General features: G+C 32.0%; 1 protein-coding gene across 3 annotated transcripts in view; it reads right to left on the bottom strand.

Moving 5' to 3' along the window:
• Positions 1-15,632: 15,632 nt before the first annotated feature.
• LOC108907821 (triple functional domain protein) overlaps positions 15,633-20,182 on the bottom strand; it is an 82,169-nt gene continuing 77,619 nt past the window's right edge. For 2 of the 3 annotated variants that reach the window (XM_018711637.1, XM_018711636.1), the window contains 2 exons: positions 19,752-19,988; positions 15,633-16,256 (listed from right to left, as the gene is read on the bottom strand). In XM_018711637.1, coding sequence (XP_018567153.1) covers positions 16,183-16,256; positions 19,752-19,988 — 311 coding nt within the window. In that variant the 3' untranslated portion in view covers positions 15,633-16,182. The remainder of the gene's footprint in view (positions 16,257-19,751; positions 19,989-20,182) is intronic. The other variant, XM_018711638.1, reaches the window with a different exon arrangement.

The following is a 20,182-nucleotide window of genomic DNA, read 5'->3' on the forward strand; positions in this document are numbered from 1 at the left end:
TTGTTTCAGTAAATATTTTTTTAAAACTTGCCATATAATATTGTAACACTAATAAAAAACAAAAAAAAAAAATTGGCAACAAAAACGTATTAAATGTTTCACTTCAGTAATCAATAAAACAAAAGCACATATTTGTGTACAATCATGTTTTCTTGTGTACGAGTCTGTTATTAGCACATTTTTTTCTTTGAAAATGTTAATCTCCTTCCATTTTTCAAACTGTATGGGGTGCAATTTTTTTCATTATTAGCAAATTAATAATCGTTAAATATTGTCATTTTCATGACTGATTTTTTTAAGAATTATTTTAAAAATAATATTTTAAGTGATCAGAGTCAACAAACAAAATTTAATTAATGCGCTCTTCGAAAACTATTTATTGGGCCACTCTGTAGGTGCACTAGGTTTTCCTGGAACGACAAAGACAGCGAAAGTAGTTAGTGCTTTTTTGTAGCGTTCAAGAAAAAAGTATACTGATTTGTTTTTGTTTTATGGCAGCGTTTTGGTATCAACCGGTTTTAATTACGAGTGGAGTAGGTACCGAAAAAATAATTTCTGTGTTATTTAACAATTATTGTAATTTGTTTGTGAAAAAGTGTTTTAGCAAGTGTTAGACCAATATAATGTAATGTAAGTAACTAATAATTTTATAACTTCAGGTGGTCAATTGAGTTTTCGAAGTAATTATGTAGTATTGCATAATAATAATTATCTCTAGCCAGTTTACCTTAAGTTCATAGGATGGTGAAAATAGGTATTAGAAAATTTAACGGTTTTGGGACTATGTGTAGGTGTTTGAATGTTTTTGTAGTTTAAGAAGTAAAATCGTTTTTAAAAATTTGAGAGCAAAAGGTAAACATTATTTTTTGTGTTAAACTATTCAATATCAATATTCGACGTATGTATCTAAATTATTACAATCGATTTGATTACTTTAATATCCCAAAATATAAGTTTGATAGAACTATGAAGTCAGGTCGATTTTCTTTGTTTTTAGCCGTTTATCAATTTCAATGCAAATTGACAGGGGACAATTTTTATATAAAAGCCTTCCATGGTGCATGAAATAAGTTTTGTGTGCATAATACAGAATAAAATGGAATTCAATGTAATAAATTATCTAAGTATCAGCTCAAAGCAGTGTTGTAGATTGAGACATGCTTATTTTCGTAAATGTATAGCCAGCATTAAATTTTATTTTGGGTGAGTTTTATCGAATAGTTTTACCACTTTGGGTACAAATTAGTAGTTTGTAGACGTTGTTATACAGGGTATTGCAGAACAATATGTAGATATGTAAGAGTTCTTCGTCCAAATTTAAGAATAAGTATCTACCTGTTTTACAATATTACTCGGTTTTTTGGTATACAAGGAATCAATGTTTCCGAAAGAGGAGTGCCAGTGTAGAATATTTAAAGATTAAAAAGATATTATTTGATATTATACAAGGTGTCCCACGGTGACGATACATTAGACGTATTTCAGAGACTACTTCGATTTTAATTTTGAAAATTTGGGCAATACTGTTTTCGTACATGCCCTTCTCAACTAAAATAATGGCGTCCACTTAAGGCTTCCGGTTATACCGGAAGTTGACGTCATCTTCGTTATTTTAAATGGAATTTTTAGGTAAACTTTCATAAAGGTTTCCTATTCTTAAAGTTAACCGTTTTTGATATATTTAGTTTTTTTCAAAAAAAAAAAAAATTAGAATACACTGCCTAATTCAAAAAGATGTGTATTTTACAATAATAAACTTAGAGCGATAAAATTTATAGGGGACATAACTAAAACTCTAAGCTTCCCTGCCATAATTTCAAAATGACTTAATTTCATACAGGGTGGTAGGAATTTAGTGCCGAATTTAGTCAATTTTAAACTATCTTAACTGATTTTTTTTTATTGGAATACCCTGTATAATTTTGCGTAACCTGATGAACAATTTTGTTCTCTTTCGAATGGTATAATGGTTCCTCATACCCATCTCTTCTGGTTTTTAAGGCATTTACTGTTCTTGGTGCAGTCAATGGGTATCACATAATTTCTTGCGAGGATGGCTGTGAAATTTTTAGTGGAACTTCAAAACAAGCACCTAATCTGTCACCAGTTTATTGTTGTCAATTTAACACGTACAGTGAATGTTTATTTGTGTATTACTTGTTAAATAATGGAAAACGTTAACATTTATTCAAATGCTGATGTTCTAAATTTATTACTTATTCATGGAGAGTTTCACAAAATAATAAATACAACTTGCAGGGTACCTATTTAATGAGAGATATCCTCATTTACCACCAATGAGTAGACACATTTTGGATAAGAATTTTAGGAGGTAAGAATTTTAAGAAATCAATTAGAACATGGTCGAATCTTTAATAGAACACAAAATTTCGTTTACAATTCATTTCTGGACATTTTCTTTTAGTACATTGGTATTCACATAACATTCTACAGCCCCCGCCTTCCTCTTTACCCACCATATTTGGTAAGACCCAAGGTTTTTGGCAAGTTTTCTTGTGATCTCAGAAAAATATATAAAAAAAATTGGAATGCAGTGTTTCGTAGATATGCAGATATTTTGGATTTTTATCTCTTTTCGGATTACATGTCGTTATACTTGCTTTGATAATATGCACGATATTTTTGTTTATTTACAGATCCTGCACACAGTTAATATCGCCCTGGAACCAGAGTTTGGGTAAGTTTTATGGTTTTTTAAGCACGTGCTATAATAATAATATACTCATAGCAAATGTTAAAATGGAACAGAAAAACTTGCCTGAATTTTTGATATGAGTTAGTTTGAGGTCTATTATAACAATAAGTGACAGTAATTTTTTGTTCAACCCCAGACCAAGGGTGAAAAAAGATAAAACAAAGGAGTTTTTCAAGATAACTCAAAAGGGGCAAGGGCTAGAAAAAAAAGTTTCTTATAAAAGTTATAAAGCATACAATTCTACATAAAAATGGCAAGTTGACTTTTTCTTGTAGTATTAATATTAACAGAGTTAGGAAGGCTAGAAGTTAAGGGAATATTTCAGAAATTTAAAAAAATCATAAGCAGAAAACCGAATGAATTTTGTATTTTTTTTTTCAATCTACTCTAAAAAATGTAAAGAGACACGTATTTTTTTATCGGCGGAAAAACATATTTACGGGGTGAAATACACCCTCAAAGTTCGCCCCCAAAACAATTTTTTCAAAATTTCTGGGGTTTTAATCAATATTTTGAAATGAAACAAAATGGAAATTACTTATGATAAAAAACAAATATTTTGCAAGTGATTCCGTGTTTGGAGATTGCTACCCTTATTTTTTATTTCAGAAAAACTGTATTTTTTATTTATAAAAAAATTATATTTACTCAAAAAGAATTAAAAATATGATTTATGTAAACAAATTGACAATATTAAATTGACCTGTTTCTAGGTTTTCGTTAAAATCTCTATTTAGGGCGGTGAACAACAAATTTGAAATTGTTATAACTTTCTTATTAAAAATTAAGAAATATATTTATTTTTCTGAAAAGAATGGTTATATTTTTTGAGTAGATCGAAAAAAAATTACAAAATTCATTCATTTTTTTGCTTATGATTTTTTTAAATTTCTGAAATATTCCCTTAACTTCTAGCCTCCCTAACTCTGTTAATTTTCATAATATAAGAAAAAGTCAAGAGGCCATTTTAGTGTATAATTGTATGCTTTACAACTTTTATACGAACTTTTTTTTTAGCCCTTACTCGTTTTGAGTTATCTTGAAAAAACCCTTTGTTTTATCTTTTTTCACCCTTGGCCGGGGTTGAACAAAAAATTACTGTCACTTATTGTATTATAACATACCTCAAACTAACTCGTATCAAAAATTCAGGCAAGTTGACCAAAATTTCGATTTAAAGGCTTATTTAATTGGACTATAAATTTGTCTTATTTTTGACAACTTTGAAGGCTTGTAACTGAAAAACCAAAAATATTTTAATTAACTTTTTTTTCGTAGATCATTTTTATTTATCGTCCTGAATATGTAGGGAAACATTGCCGGTGAAAATTGCGGACACCCTGTATGCTATAAAATTTACGAAGTACCTTTAATATTCTAAAAATATTTTTAATAATTTGATGGATTCATAAAAAAATTCGTTAAAGTACCAATAAATTGTCAATGGAAACGGCACAGGTTACGCTGTGAATGGAGAACTGAGGAAGCAACTGAAGTAGCAAAGTCAAAGAAACCACCCGCAAATTCTTTTGCTTCAGTATTGCACGGCATTTTAATAAATTCCAAACAGCAAAATCATGTGTACTGTAGCGTAATGAATAAATGAATAATGAATCCTGTAAACCGCGCAATGTATTTCGTGACTTTAAGAGAATGTTCTTGGAAGATAAATGTTTTAATGTTTACAATGGCTGTGATAATTAAGACCGAATGGCTACATTGGTACATATCAAATTAATTACGGGCCCTAAACAATTGTAACAGTCATTGGCGTATGCAGTTATAACTGCAATTAAACCAAACCGGGCAAATGACTTGAATAAATGATAATATTTATCAAATTCATTTCATGCGTACAGGGGCTGAATAGCTGAAACTTTATCCAAAAATTTATGAAAACTCGATATAATATAGTTGAAAAAAATGTAACACATATTTGTACTTTCCAAGTGTCATCCACGGTAGGATTGTTGTATATTTTACCTTAAGTTTATTTTTGAGCTGATCAGTCATTACATATACAGGGTGTAGCTAAAATGCTTGTCAAATCGACCAATGGTTGGAATCGACCCCTTTCAGTTTGGACGAAATTTGGTCAAAAGTTTTCCTTTATCATAAAGCAAAGATCTGCCGAAGGAAAAAAATTAAAAAAAAAATTTCGAAGGTTATTCAAAATTCAAATTTTTTTCAATTTTTCAAGTTTATTTTTTAAATATCTCGAAAACTATTATAGTTACAGAAATGAGCTTGTGTTTGTTTTAATGAAAAAAAAAATTTAAAATTTGTAGAATTTTGAATTTTTAAAAATCGTCAAAATCGACTCAATTTTTTTTATAAAATGCCGTCAATTGATCTTAGAAGATCCTGAAAATTTCAGAGTTGCATTATCTATAGGCATGAAATTTTCGAAGAATTATTTCAGCGCGTATTGATGACGATATAATGTAAGCTTTCCTGATAAATAAATTAAGTGGGGGTCTATTTTTCAAATTAATGAACAATTTCGAATACTTACACATTTTTAAAAAAAGCTTCTTGCCAAAAAATTGCTTGCATTGGGCTTTACCAAGGTACCTATAAGAAAAGAGCACAAATAAGACACATTTTTTTAATTTAAATAATTTTGTAATAGACATTTTCAAATTATTCTCCGGAGATATGTAGCTTCATAATACCAGAAAGCTATTACTGTGTAGAACGAAAATAACTGGGGGACACTTGAGTGGTACGGTGAATTACTGCAGGGACAAAATTTCTAATATGTATTTTGTCTGTATACATTTAGAGCAGAAGTATATAAATTAGAATTATCAAATTAGATTCCAGTATAACTACTTTGTCGCGGTAACGAGTAATTTGTCTTTAATTTATATTTTGCGTATTTGCTCAACGCATGAGTTCCACCTTGTGTTATTAATAGCTTAATAAATCTAAAATGTCGTCGAGCCTCTGCCAAAATTTAATGATTTCATGTAGTGAGGCGAATCTTTTGATATAGTCCAATTAAATGGGCCTTTAAATCGCAATTTGGTCACTTTCCTGAATTTTTGATATAAGTTAATTTGAGGTATGATACTAACAATAAGTGACGGTAATTTTTTTCAACCCCCTATCAGAGGTGAAAAAAGATAATTTAAAGGGGTTTTTCAAGATAACTCAAAAGGGGTATGAGCTAGAATAAAAGTTGTAGAGCATAAAATTTTACATAAAAATTATCTATTGACTTTTTCTTGTACTATTAAAATTAACAGAGTTAGAGAGACTAGAAGTTAAGGGATGATTTCAGAAATTTAAAAAAAATTATAAGCAGAAAATTGAATGAATTTTATATTTTTTTTTTCAATCTACTCTAAAAAATGTAAACTATCTTTTCAGAGAAATTGACATATTTTTTTAATTTTTAATAAAAAAGTTATAACAATTTCACAAAGCGAACGTGATTTTTTATCTTTGTCGTAAAACAAAATTTCGTGAGCAACTTTTCATTATTTTAAATAATCAATGGAATGGCATAGAAAAAAATTGCTTTAGTGTTAAATCATAAAAATTAACGATTAAAAAAATTGAAATTTTTATAACTTTTTTATTAAAAATTATAAAATATCTATTTCTCTGAAAAGAAAATTTACATTGTTAGAGTAAATTGAAAAAAAATATATAAAATTCATTCATTTTTCTGCTTGTTATGATTTTTTTAAATTCCTGAAATCATCCCTTTACTTCTAGTCAAATTGTGATTTAAAGGTCCATTTAATTGGACTAATATAGAACTGTTGCCATTTAGTTAGTCAATATGTCCAAGCAAAGGATAGAGCACAGCATGCACAATTCCAGATTTATTTACTTGAAAAATATGTGCCTACTGTTGAAATTGTAAACTAAATAAGGCTTTACTTCTTACTATTTTTTTTCGTTGTATTTCCGTTAGTATTGAATTTGTCAAGCTCTAAAGTATTCACATTTTTAATACCTATTTTTTTTCTGTAAACATTTGGCAGAGAATTGTCTGAAATTGTTATATAAAAAAGAATAATTCTTATCAAAAAAGAAAACATTTCATAGGCAATATTCGTAAGTCTTCTAAAGGGAAAATAATAAATACCACTAACAAATTTAGTCTTTATTAGTTTTTTGTTGCAGGGTAACTTTACAGAGAAAAAAACTGCGAGTTCGTTACAGAAACCTCGGGATAATATAGTACATACTTCTAAAATGGATTAATTTTAATTTGTTTTTTATTCACCTAATTTTATATTAAATTATTGTAATTACGTGTTTTCCTGAAACGTCAAAGTAACAACTGTAAACCAAAGAATTCCAAAGTTTTATTAAATACACAACTTGAAATATTTATTACTTAAGCACCAGATAATATGTATTTAATGAATAAGGTACTTTTGGAAATGAAAAATTTAAAATATCTAGATATTAGCTTTCCCTTTTAGGTCGCCTTAATATTTGGTGTTGCTGGTGAATGTCGCGGTGATGAACTGTATCAATTAAATTTGAATGGTATAGATGATTTAGGATCAAAGCTTTTGATTAAAATACTAGAATACGGAATTCTGGACCGAAAAATTAGGTATACTTTTCCGAACGATTTAAGAAAAAAAATTAAATTTGTACCTATTAGCTTAATATCTTTAAAATTATATGAATGTTTTTGAAACAACCTAAAGAGAAAAAATATGAAATATTAAGGTTAATTTCTCCACATAAAAGTTTAATTTGCCAACTTTAAAATTACTAACATGTCCCATATTATTTTTATAGACGGTCTATTAAGAAATTTAAGCTATTACTTTATTTATGCAGTAATAAAAAATTGTACGCTAGAGATGAGGCGTTTTACGGCATCATCATGATAAACATGAATAGTTGAAAAGATTATCACAGAAACCGGAGAAGGCGAACCTTCATCCTGTTAGGGAAATTAATATTTAATATCTTGAATACTTCACGTAAAATGCAAAAGTGAACTTTAAGTATGAAGTTAATGGCTTTATGTTTTTTATATTGAAAACGTTAGGGAACATATTCCGTTGAATCAAAAAGTACAAAACCGGAACAAATAATTCATAAAATTTATTTCGAGCAATACTATTGGTAGTTACGTATACAGAAATATATGTCAAGTGTCAAAAAACAATAACCGTAGTCTTTCAAAAAACAGTGCCGTAATTCCTTGTGCTGAGAAAAATTAAAGATCTATCGAAGACATAACGTCGTTGTTAATAACAGTGGCATTTAGAGGTTTCGAAAAAAATTCATGGAAGGCTCGTCAGAAAAAAACAGGATGTACGTTTAGTCGATTTGGCAAAACTGTGCACGAGATGGACCTCTTTCTCCTTTGTGGATCAGTTTTTTGAACAAACAAAAGGATCAGCTGTTACTCTTTTCCCACTTTGTCAAATATCTACGTGAAAACCATCGAAAGCAGAGTCCTGAAGTCAGCAAATTTAAAGTCAAATTGTTGGTTAAAATATATATTTTATGTATTTTATATATTGTCGATACATTTGTCATCTGATCTCATGGCCATACTATGGACCACACTAATGAAATACAACTGTATATATGACATGTTCTTGTCAAGATAGATGGTATCCTATGGGCACAATGTTTACAGAAAGCCAACCTACACGTATATTGTACATCACCATCTGCGAAACAGAGCTTCAGGATAAGAATCCACACCATCTACAATCAGCTTTTAATAGAAAGGGGAATGTTTTTAATATCATAATTTATATATACTAGAAAGTGCCTCATTTAAGAAAGCACGATATTAGTACAGTCTACAACTTCACAAGGGAGGTAATCTTTTCCAGGGCCTGTTGCGTAAGTAGTTCACTCGAAGATCCGATTCGATGTGTTCACAAAGTATATATTCAGCAAACAGAGAGACACAGCATGAGCATGAAGGAACGCAAGGTTGTCTAAAGAATAACGTCCCAAAGAAATAAGATACTATTGAACACAAGGCAAGATATGAAACATGCAATAGACCTAAGCAATACTAAGAAGTTTATTTACGTGTTCTGGCAAAAGTAGTGAATCCGTGGATGAAAACTGTTGCCGTATGTTTTCCGCCTGCACACACCAGTCAAACTGATCGTCGGACAACGTCGACATATTTTGCTCCAAAGAGTTCTGGCCTCTCAACAGCCCAGACTTAAGTCCTTTCGACTTCTATGTATGAAGCGTGGTTTAGAGTGTTAACAACAAGTCCGGACATCCATACGTCGCGTCCGCTATTGAAGCGGCATTCGTTGAAATGAACTGCAACGTACGTAGCGGACCTGTGAACGCTTCAGACCGAGATTGGAGGCGGTCATTCAAGCAGGTGGGGAATATAATGAGTATATGCGTTCTGTATGACCCTACAAACAATTTTGTAAAAAAATATAAAGTACGCACATATGTAGGTATCTACTTGTATTCAGGTTTTTACATTGTTTTAAATTTTATATATATTTTTTAATATTTGTTTATTAACCATCCATCCATGAAGCCAAGAAGTAACTTTAGTTTTCTTTAAGGAACCGACAGAATCGCCCGTACAGTTATTTTCCAGCAAAGGAAAGAACGAAGTGAGCGATGAGGCGTATTTATTTTCAAAATAATCTTTGTTATATCGAAGGACAGAGTTCGAATCAACAGTTTGTTAGTCTATTAAGTGTACGCCCTCTGTTCCGAAAGTTTTGCATGCTCACAAACTTCCCATTTAAATTCCTGTCACTGAATTTTGCCAAAGTGTGCAGAAGTGCTCGTCTACTAGTTGTTTGCTTATCTGTTTTCCTTACCTCCAAAATTAAACACTGAAATTAATCAAAGTAAGTATTAACTTTCCAAAAGCAAGGATACTCTATATTACGTAGACTAACAAAACGTGCCAAGTATATAATAGTTGAGTTAAACATTAATATTCGTTGCTTCATAATTTAAGTACATGCGGATAAGCTTTTACGCATATATAGAGCGAAAAGCGTTGGAAGTGGTACTGTTGCCTGCGCGACATAAATTCTCCTAAATTTAGCCATTTACTTGGGCGCCTATTTTTTTGTAAAAATGAGAAAATATTACCACTATAAAGAATGCACCATACATATTATATAGAGAGTTTTTATGGTTTTAGACTTTTAATAACGTTAATATTTTCGAGCTCAAAAGTTATGGACTTAGGACACACCCAGTGGCAGTTAACCTAAAAAATATCCCTCTTTTATTTGATTATGGCACCAACTTAAAGAGGTTTGAACTCATTCACTCAGATGTCATCATCCAATATCAGTAAAAATAATTCATGTTCACATTATGGTCATAAACCATTGTTATTTCCTGAAATATTTTCTTTTTGTGTGTAAAAAACTATAAAACACATCTTAATCAGAATCTGCTAAAATGCTGTTGCACCAAGTCCCAAAGAAATATATGAAGGATATTTACCTGGGGAGTTGTCTATAGGTTTGTGAATCCAACAGAATAGTTCTTCGTACTGCTAACGAGGGCGCTGGTTGCAAATTGTGGGTAATACAGGATGATGTTTTGTCGACAGTTTCTGTGACCATGTGGTAGGTAGTCCAATCAGTTGTTGAATGATCTAATGGACATTTGCTGAGTTACTCGTGTCATCTACAAAATGGTTGCGACAATTGTTGCGTGTGAAACTTGCTAGTGTATTTATTGTTTTCTTGTATGTATGAGGATGAACAAAAAAGTTATAAATTACCGGGGCGTAGGATTAACAGGTTTCAAAATACAGCGAGTGTTAATATTGGGGAGTTTCATCACAACAACGTTACAACAGCGCTTAACCTGCTGATGCACGCGACTTGTTCTATGGAAAAAATGTAAACAGCTATTATTGTGAAACATTTGGTAAATTTCAAGACAATTGTTTTCAAGTTTTTAAATAAATAAAATAAAATGTATCGATACTACAAGTACGAAGATAGTGTTGTGCTTAAATTTTAACTCGAATTTTAGTAATTATGAATCTCTTAAAACAGGAACTTTACTTTAAATCAAATTACGTATTTGAAAAATTACCCAAAGATTCACGTCGTCCAAACAATCATACGTATTAAAAATAATTTAGGTACTTACCATAAACCAAAATTCAGTCATTTTTATACGCACAGGTACAAAACAAACTAGAACACATGCTCAAAATATCCACCACCATTTTCGATGCACGCACGACACCTTCGAATCCAATTTCCGCGCACTCGCTGGAAAACACCCCAAGAAAAGGAAATGGTGGTACACAAAAAACACTCCGACACGGTCGAATCCAGATACCAACTGAATTGCGTATTGGTGGTTGCTAGACACAAGATAGAAATATAGTAATGGGAGCATACACGAAGTTGTTTCAATCTCAAGTGGTTATTATTTTATTAGTTTATTTAGCCATACCGATATACAGGTCTGTTCGAACTAAACGTGGGGGTGGTAGAAATGTATACGCTCAGTTGAAGAATGCGCGCGTGGTCAAACGAAATACAAACACAGCTGCATTGGACGACTGAGCAATAAATGTCAGTTGTTGACAAGTGGTTGACAAACTGCCTAGCAGTGCAGTGCACCAATGCGAAATTTGGTGTGATTCAGGTAATTTTAATTTATTATTGATATTAGAAAATTGCGAAAGGGAGAAATAAGGGGGATATTTTGTTTACTAATATTATTACAACATGGCATTTTGGAGACCTTTTTTACCTTTAGTAGAAAACTTTTTAGGGACACCTATGAAACTCATTAAATTTTGTTGCTAGGCGTTTTATACATGTTCAACTGACTTCTGAAAGACTATACTAAGGAAACGGTATTAAAAATCACTATATAAGGCCTATAAAAGTTTTATAAGAACAATTTATTAATAATTGTATAAAAATATAAACTTTGGATGAAGCGACATTAAACAAATATGCAGCGAATACGAATACAGTTTCTAATTAATAGATATTTGCAGCTAAGTACGAATTAAATATTTTTTTGTTGATTCTTTGAATTAGAAGCGTGACTATTTACATTTTTTTACACTTACTGACGTAAATGTACACTACATATAATAATTACAAACATAGAGTATTTGGTTTTGATTATAATTTTCTTATATTCTCATTCGCTTAAATATTCCATAAATATGTATACAAGGTGTACTTTAATATTTGATTTTTCAATAAGAAAAATGTGAGAGTGGGACATGCAAATATTACAGAGCATCGAACAGATGTTACACCGCAATATAAAGATAAGGATAGATGCATATTGCGCTTGAACGTATGAACAGGGTGAAATTTAAAATAGGATGTGTATATTCCGGCTCATATTGGCCTTCCGAGGAAACAGTCTACATTTCGTGTTACTTAACTATGCATTAAAATATCTTTGACGCTACATCACAGGATTTCCTCCAATGCGAATAACTGAACATTTTTTTATTTCGTTTAATTTAATTAAGGCGTCTCGGAGTCGGTTTGTTTATTTATGGTTAGGGACTGTATCAGGAGCAGCGTTTTCTATTGGGAAAATGAGTGCAGGCAGGGAATATCTACGGAAAATAATCAAGAAAAATATATTCTACCGAAAAAGAGTAAAAATAAAATTTAATGTTGTGCAGTGTTGAATAACTTCCGGAATACTCGCCACGTCGCACATTGAGGCCAAGCAACTGTTTTGCGGAAAAAATATTCTACAAAGGCGTAATGTTTTTATTTACTTATAATTAAATGTACATACAAGAATATAACATCAGGTTACAATGCAATAAACAAAAGCAGTTGGTATACTACAAATGTAAAACACAACTACTGCAAATCTATCCAATATGACATTAAACCCATCGAAATTAACATCACATGTATCAGAAATCATATTGACGTTATGCAACATATTATAAAAAGGTGATTTAATCAATAAATCTGAATTAACATGTGGCAAGTGAGAAGTAGAGGGCTGGCGAGTTATAATAGGCGTAAAATGATATAATAATTTCTGCAACAAATCTGGTGAATCAATTCCATTGTGTGTCAGCAAATGGAGGAATTTTAGACTTTGTTGCATTCTGCGAAGTTCAAGAGAGGGTATATTAAATTCTAAGCACGCGTTTTAAAATGAAGAAATTTAAAAAATTTCCTTTGTACTTTCTCCAGGTTTAACTTGCCTACATTGTAAATAGGTGACCATATTATACTGCAATATTTCAGCTTATATCTAACATATGAGAAATAAAGTGTTTTATCGGCTTTAGCATTATTAAAAGTATTACAGTTCCTGATGATAAATCAAGCATTTTACTTGCTGACGACTACATATTTTCAATGTTAGCTGAAGGCGACCCCCTAAGCCTTTCATAACATCATCAATTTCACATCGCTGTAAAATGCTTGAATTAAACATAACAAAAAGACACAAATGCTTGTTTCCTTACACTTTGATACATTCAGGCTGAGATTGTTTTTAATCTGACACCAATGTTCAATTCTATTCAACTGATTCTGGATGTTGATGCAGTCAGATGCAATGTCACTTTTAGAGTAAATAAGTAAGTAGATCATCAGCAAACATCAAATAGTAACAATCAACAATAGAACAAGTCATTTATAAAGAGCAAAAACAGAAGTGGACCCAGTATAGAGCCGTGCGATACTCCCGACACTGCCAAAAATCACTAGATCTTTGACGAAGTAGACGATAGTGTTCCGTTAATTTTTTAACACTGGATCGAATGGGACCTTTCTTGGATCGCTACGCCTATTTGTATTTAAGATATCGTTAAATATATAGTAAAGCATTAATTTTTGCTATTGATTTGAATTATTTTTCCTTTATGCTAGTAGTGAATTAAAGTTACTTTATTCCACTAGTGGAAAGTATCACTTTAGACGTTCATATGTGTGGATAAAAGTCCGATTTTAAGGTGATTGTGGATAAAAATGTTTACTGCCAATTTCCTTAACATCAGTGCAGATGTCGAATAAAAACGGTTTTTTAAAATGTGTTTTCGGAAATTGATCTATTTTATCTAAAATACCACGGACAATTTTTTAAGATGAAATCCTCTTTTACCCTAAGAGTAATATTGTGAATGAGAGACAAACTTTTCCTCCATTATTGCGATATCAAAAATACTGTGGATCTGATTGCATTCACCGTTATGGAGCTGTTTAAAAAATGCGATTTTTGTTGTTTATTCTTTGGTTTGGGCCTCAAGTAAAGTCATGTATGGATCGGAGGGTTCTTGTGGACCATATCTTCATTCGTGTCTGGCTTTGGCTTTACATTGTTTTAAACTTCGTGAATTTCTTTGAAACAAAAACAGCTACTAACAAGTCATAGAAAATAATATGAAAAACATTTTCTCGAATAAGTTGAGATGAATTATTTTTTTAATTAGATAAACATGGATAAAAATTGTAATCGTAATTTACCAGTTTATTACTCTCAATATTTTTGTTGGTACTTCTGAAGCTCGTGAAGAAATTCACGAAAATTAGTTCTTCTAATATTTGTTGTTTGATTGTAGGTTTGGTGCATCACACTTGTCCAATTTCCTCATGAATGAATTCATGAATAAATTCGCAATTTAAAACATGTGTTAGAGCGTATACTACGTGGAGGAAGAACCTTGTGTTAAAAAGTGTAGACGCTGTAGGGAGAAAGGGCGATACTTAGGGTACACGCTTTTTCTCTCTCTCTCAAATCGTTGAGGAAGAAGTTGCGTTAGCCAATCACGTGCTTGCGCGAGAGAGAAAGATACTTTTTACCCAAACTATCTCGTTATCTCTCTGTCACTCGCCTATACTGTCGACGTAAGCTTGCTTCCTCCATATTATATTATCCAATACTTAGCCGAATAACCTAGTAATTGCCGAGATATTTTAAAAATTATATTATTCGTATTAAGTATAAAATATAGTTTAATTTTCAACAATGAAGATACTGAAAGTTCTTGTTGGTTGGTAGAATGAAATGATTCATATATAGAAATATTTTAAGGAGAAACATAGTGTCAGAGTATATTTAGAAGAAAAAATAAAATATTCCCTGTTGTACTTAACTCTATTTTTACAAATTAACAAAATCTATAAATTACATGTTTATTTCATATTTATGTCAAAATTGCAATAATAGGAATAATAAATTACATTTGAACTTAGGGTGTGATTTCTTCCCGCCCTCCTATACTCCATAAAATATAATGGTAATGGTTAGCTTAAGGCATGTGGTGTCATCTGACGGCGCATAACAGATCCATACGCTATCCAGAATAGAATGCTGCCTAGAACCCTAGGAATATGTTATAACTTATAACCAATTTAACAGGTGGTTATTTTCCAGTAGTCATTTTTAATTCGCACAGAGGGAAACATTGTGATGTAGAAATGTAGAAGTAGAAAACAATTATTATTTTAGTTCCCTAAAATTGTTTCAGATGTCGTAACAGTATCTTATTTTATAAGCTTTCTGCTTTCTTTGGCGTTAGTTCCATTAATTTATATTGTAACATCTTCAACGTTCAACTCATATAAACTTTTAACAATGACGAATGCTGTATCACGAATTTTGTATAATTAATTCTTATTTGCAACTTATTTGGCACTAGGCTATGACAGTATGTCATAAAACGATGGAATGTCGGCGTAGCTTTTGAGCAAACGATATTAAAGTTCGTTAAAGTTATAACAAAATAATGATCCATTATTTGAAACTAAAACGATCAAACTTGAGAGAATTTTTTACATTGACAAAAAGTACTCTGAATTAATTTCGCTTACATTAAAATAATTACTTCATCATTAGATGTTGAAAAAATTGTAACTTCGATTTCTAAAGCTGATAACCAAATAGCAGGATCGGGTATAAACATAAGAAAACAATTCTTGCTTTTTACATATTTATATTTGTTTATATTGACTATGTGTATTATAAAAATTTATCCATGCGTTTACAAGTTTTGTTATAAGTATATTCTATATTAAATATTAGTTTTTTTTTATATTAATTACATATCTCCGAAGGTACTGTCAATGTGTGTATATATTTACAGAAAGTGGAAAATTCCCTGATTCTATTGTGATTTTGTTATGAATTTGTAAATTATATTTAAGTACAGGCTAGAACGAATAAATTAAGTGTTAGGCGATAACAAAACTCTGTAATAGATATTCGAAAGGAAGGTTGATTGTTCCATGATTTTCTTTAAAACATACAAAAGCATGAACATTTTGAAAATTAGATAATACAGTATAAAATAAATTACAATGATATTCCAAATATTTACAACAGATCAAAGTGCACTAACAAATTGTTAAAGTAATATATTTAACTAACGTAATTTTTATAAGTTTTATATAATAAAAATATAACTTAAAACTAATTGGTACATATCTGGCACATGGTGTGTGTTGACTTAAAACAGTCAACATTTTTTAATTAAAAAAGTACAAAATATTCTTCTAAAGGCCAGTAGGTGCGGCTTGCTCTGAACACTCGTCTGAACCCACTGACATATCAGCTATGATGCCACTTTCTGAAAATAATAATAAAGCTTACTTCGAAATATTTTCAACGCCCTTCTGTTATTTGCATTTCAGATTGAGACACACAAAATAATTATAAGCACTCGTAAAAAGTAAAGAATTAAGTTATTGTGTTAATTAAAAATCTGGCAGAAGTTATTACAGAAAAAAAATCAATTTAATTCAGAATTTTTACCGTTTAGGAATAAAAGAAACATAGGATTTATATTTAAGATAAGACAAGTGTTTCAAGTCTATGATAATAAATTTCTACTTTTTAAAGTAACAAAATTCGTAAAATTTCGATGGTTTTTAATGTAAAGAAACGATTAGTTACAGAAAGCACAGACCGTCGGATCACAGCTGATCTCAACGAAAAGGCCACCTAAAATCCTTAATTTTCGGGAATAGTTGAAATGAAATTTTTATACTATACATCAATTAACAATAATTTTGGCAAGATTTCTTGCGTGACAAGCTACGTATACTATTACACAGCCCCACAAAAAAAATTGAAATTATTTTCTCCGATATCTGAGGAGGTGCACTTTATGTTTTTGGGGTTGCTGACTCCGAATCCGGGGTCCGTTTAACCCTATCACGTCAGGGTCAAGGGCATCTGAAGGTCAAATTGCGGAATGACTATTAAAAATTTGGAAAAATTTATATATATGTTTTCGGGGTCGCTAAATCTGAATCTGAGGTTCTATTGACATTGAAGTGTCAGAATCAAGGTCAAATAAAGGTCAAAACCCTAAAATTTGATGAGATGATCATTTTGACCCCGGATTCTTGAAGAGCAGAAAATTTTACGTCCGAATATGTATTGACTTTTTTTTAGAACAGACCTTTGTAGGTCACGTGACGGTCATCCAAAATCAAATCCATTTTCCAGCTTTTGGCTGTAAATTGAGATCTTGGGTCTTTGATGAGTTGATATTTTTCGGGTCGTTGATCACGATTCTGGTATTCATTTTAGCCAATCACGTCGTAATATAACGATATAATATTTTCTTACTCCGGATTCTGAGAGTGAAAATTTTCATCCGTGTGTTTGCATCCAGGGCACCTCACCGTGGTGACGGCGGGCAACGGAGTTGTCCCGCTATCCGGCAAAGTCCCTGGAACAGGACGCGTATGCCGTCATGGCAAACACAACAGAGAAATTTACGATGCAAGGGGATGGAACCCCAGTATCGGCGGCTGGTCAGGGTGGGAAAGCGGGCCCGCAGGCGTCGTCATCCAGTGACCGCGGCTCTGTTGAGGTGGCTACCTTGGCCTTACCAGAGTATAAAGCTACCCGTAGACATGAGCATGACAACCCAAAAACCCCATATCATTTCTGTTATGTTTGTGGTAAATACATATTTGGATGTAAAATTTTCTGCTGTTTCGGAATCCGGGGTCAAAAATATCATATCATCAAATTTTAGGGCTTTGACCTTTATTTGACCTTGATTCTGACACTTCAAGGTCAAGAGAACCCCAGATTCAGATTTAGCGACCCTGAAAACATACATATATATATAAATTTTTCCAGATTTTTTAATAGTCATTCCGTAATTTGACCTTCAGATGCCCTTGACCCTGACGTGATGGGGATAAACGGACCCCGGATTCGGATTCAGCAACCGCAAAAACATAAAGTGCACCTTCTCAGATATCGGAGAAAATAATTTCAATTTTTTTTTGTGGGGCTGTGTTATATAAACCTGCAAACAAAAATTTCTTAATTGTGTTTCATGTGTACATCTGGAAGGTATTTTTTTTAGATAATTGAATTTCTGATATGCAATCCATTGTATCGCATGCTTTGTTGGAATAATTGTAAAATAAGAAGAATTGTAAGAAACAAAAACAAAGTACAAGTAAGTTAGAAATATTAGAATTTTTGCCTACCTAGGTGGAATTTTCATTGGGATACAGTGTGAAATATAAAGTGTTGCAACATTCCATCGACAATATTGTAGAAATGATTCTCCGATCAAAAATAGTGAATTTTAAATAAATAAACCCTTGCAATCAAATCATTAATAATAAATTTTGAGAAAAACTGAATTTAGAAATTTTATTTAGACTGAGGGTTGCTTTCAGTGTGCAGCTAAATAAAACTCTCTCTCAACAGTAAAATAAAAGTATTTTTATTGAAAACCAAGTTTAGTGAGAAGAAATGTTGTCGGGGCGTATTCGTATTAGAGTCCTGGTATAGAGTTGCTCGCATGTCTATGTATCTGGTCCCGGTGCCAATCTGCCATGGACGTTTCCTGGAACCCTGGTGCGTCCCGCGTGTTCTTTGCCGCATCTGTTGGCCGGCGCCAGACCGCCGTAGGCTCTTCCTGGAAGGTTGATGCATCGGGCGGCGCTCTTGACATAATGGGGGTCACTTGCGACATGTGTACCCACAGCGGAAATTATTTCCAATACCTACCCGGTCAATTTTCGAATATAAGTGATGTGAAATTAAAAAAGGCATCGATGGGCCTCAAATCCGAAAAATGTTTCACAATAAACATTTCATTGCAAGAATGACAGAAATTGAGAGAGTAGTGTGGATAAAGATATGAAAGAAATTGGAGCAGATGGGATACAATGATGGCAAACCCCTGTTGGTTACTGAAAAAAAGAAATTGAAGATAATAGTTGGAAAATACTCCCAAACTTACTTGCACAGGTCATTGGAAGGAAGAAGAGTACATTACTAACATGAAAGATAATAAATATGAAGTTAGTTTTCCGATTCAAGATATTTTGTTCAGCGCATCAAAATAGGTTAGGATAAGATTTGGATTGGTTCAAATAAAGTGAATTTCTAACGTTTTTCGTATTTTCCGGCAATTTCCCTGAATAACTAAGTTATGAAGGGACATGAAGATTGAAGACGAACTAGTGGTCAGCACATTAAAATTTGTTGGAATTTCCAGTAATTTTTAGCGATTTACTCGAATCCTGTGTGTGCTGGAGTAGAACTGAAGAGAGATTCAGATTCAGCGTCCTGTATGTCAAAAAACGAAGCGCTTTCATACTTCTTTTATGTTTTCAGTCAGAGAATTACCTGTAGAATTTTGTCGGTGGAAAATTGCAATACTCCCTATATTAAATACTTTTTAATTATCAAGCTGCCTCTCAGCACAATTATTTTTCTTACCCTCAGTATAGTAGATTTAAAGAAAAATCTATTATATAGGTACTGGTGTATTCTGTTCTGGAGTAGATGAGTGCCATATTGAAATAAGTCTTCAGTTCTGTTACAAATTAATTTAAAAAAAATAACGAAACTAATTTATACGCTATTGATCATTTACCGAAACTCCCGAGTCTTCGACAGCTGTTGTATTTACAGATATAACAGTGACTGAAAAAAAGAAATGCCATATTTCACCATGCTGTCATAAAGAAATCAACGTTGGAACAGTTTTGGCAGTTTTTTGAATATTAATGGCACTTAAGGAAAGACAAATCTACTATTGTTAAAGAGTTATCACATACGCAATATTTATATTACCTACCTACGGAACACTGACTATTAAGGGTCGCAGATCTGTGATAAGGCTTTGGACTGTCGCATGTTGACTCAAAGCTGAGATTCAGCGAATTTGCCTGTCCAGTGGACGTACCACCAGAACCTCCCGAGCTGGTGCTACTAGACGAAAGGCTCGACATTGATATAACGGAATGGGGGCGTTTCACAGTTCTGCAGGATTCAACTGCCGGACCTACAATAGAGTTGCGGATTCTTGGAACAGCTGTATAATAGAAAAATCGTGTTAAGGGAAACTGCAATAAGCAATGTCAAGTCAAGAGTTAAGAAAGATAGGGTTATTCTGTACCAAACTCATTATTATAAACGGTTTTTAATATTTCAAATATTTGGTTGTTTCGCGTGTCCCAAAATTCACGAAAGATTTGAATGTTGCGCCATTTGTGTCGTAAAGTATTG

The sequence above is a fragment of the Anoplophora glabripennis genome, unplaced genomic scaffold (genome assembly GCF_000390285.2).
Source record: "Anoplophora glabripennis isolate ALB-LARVAE unplaced genomic scaffold, Agla_2.0 scaffold120, whole genome shotgun sequence".
Classification (NCBI taxonomy): domain Eukaryota; kingdom Metazoa; phylum Arthropoda; class Insecta; order Coleoptera; family Cerambycidae; genus Anoplophora; species Anoplophora glabripennis.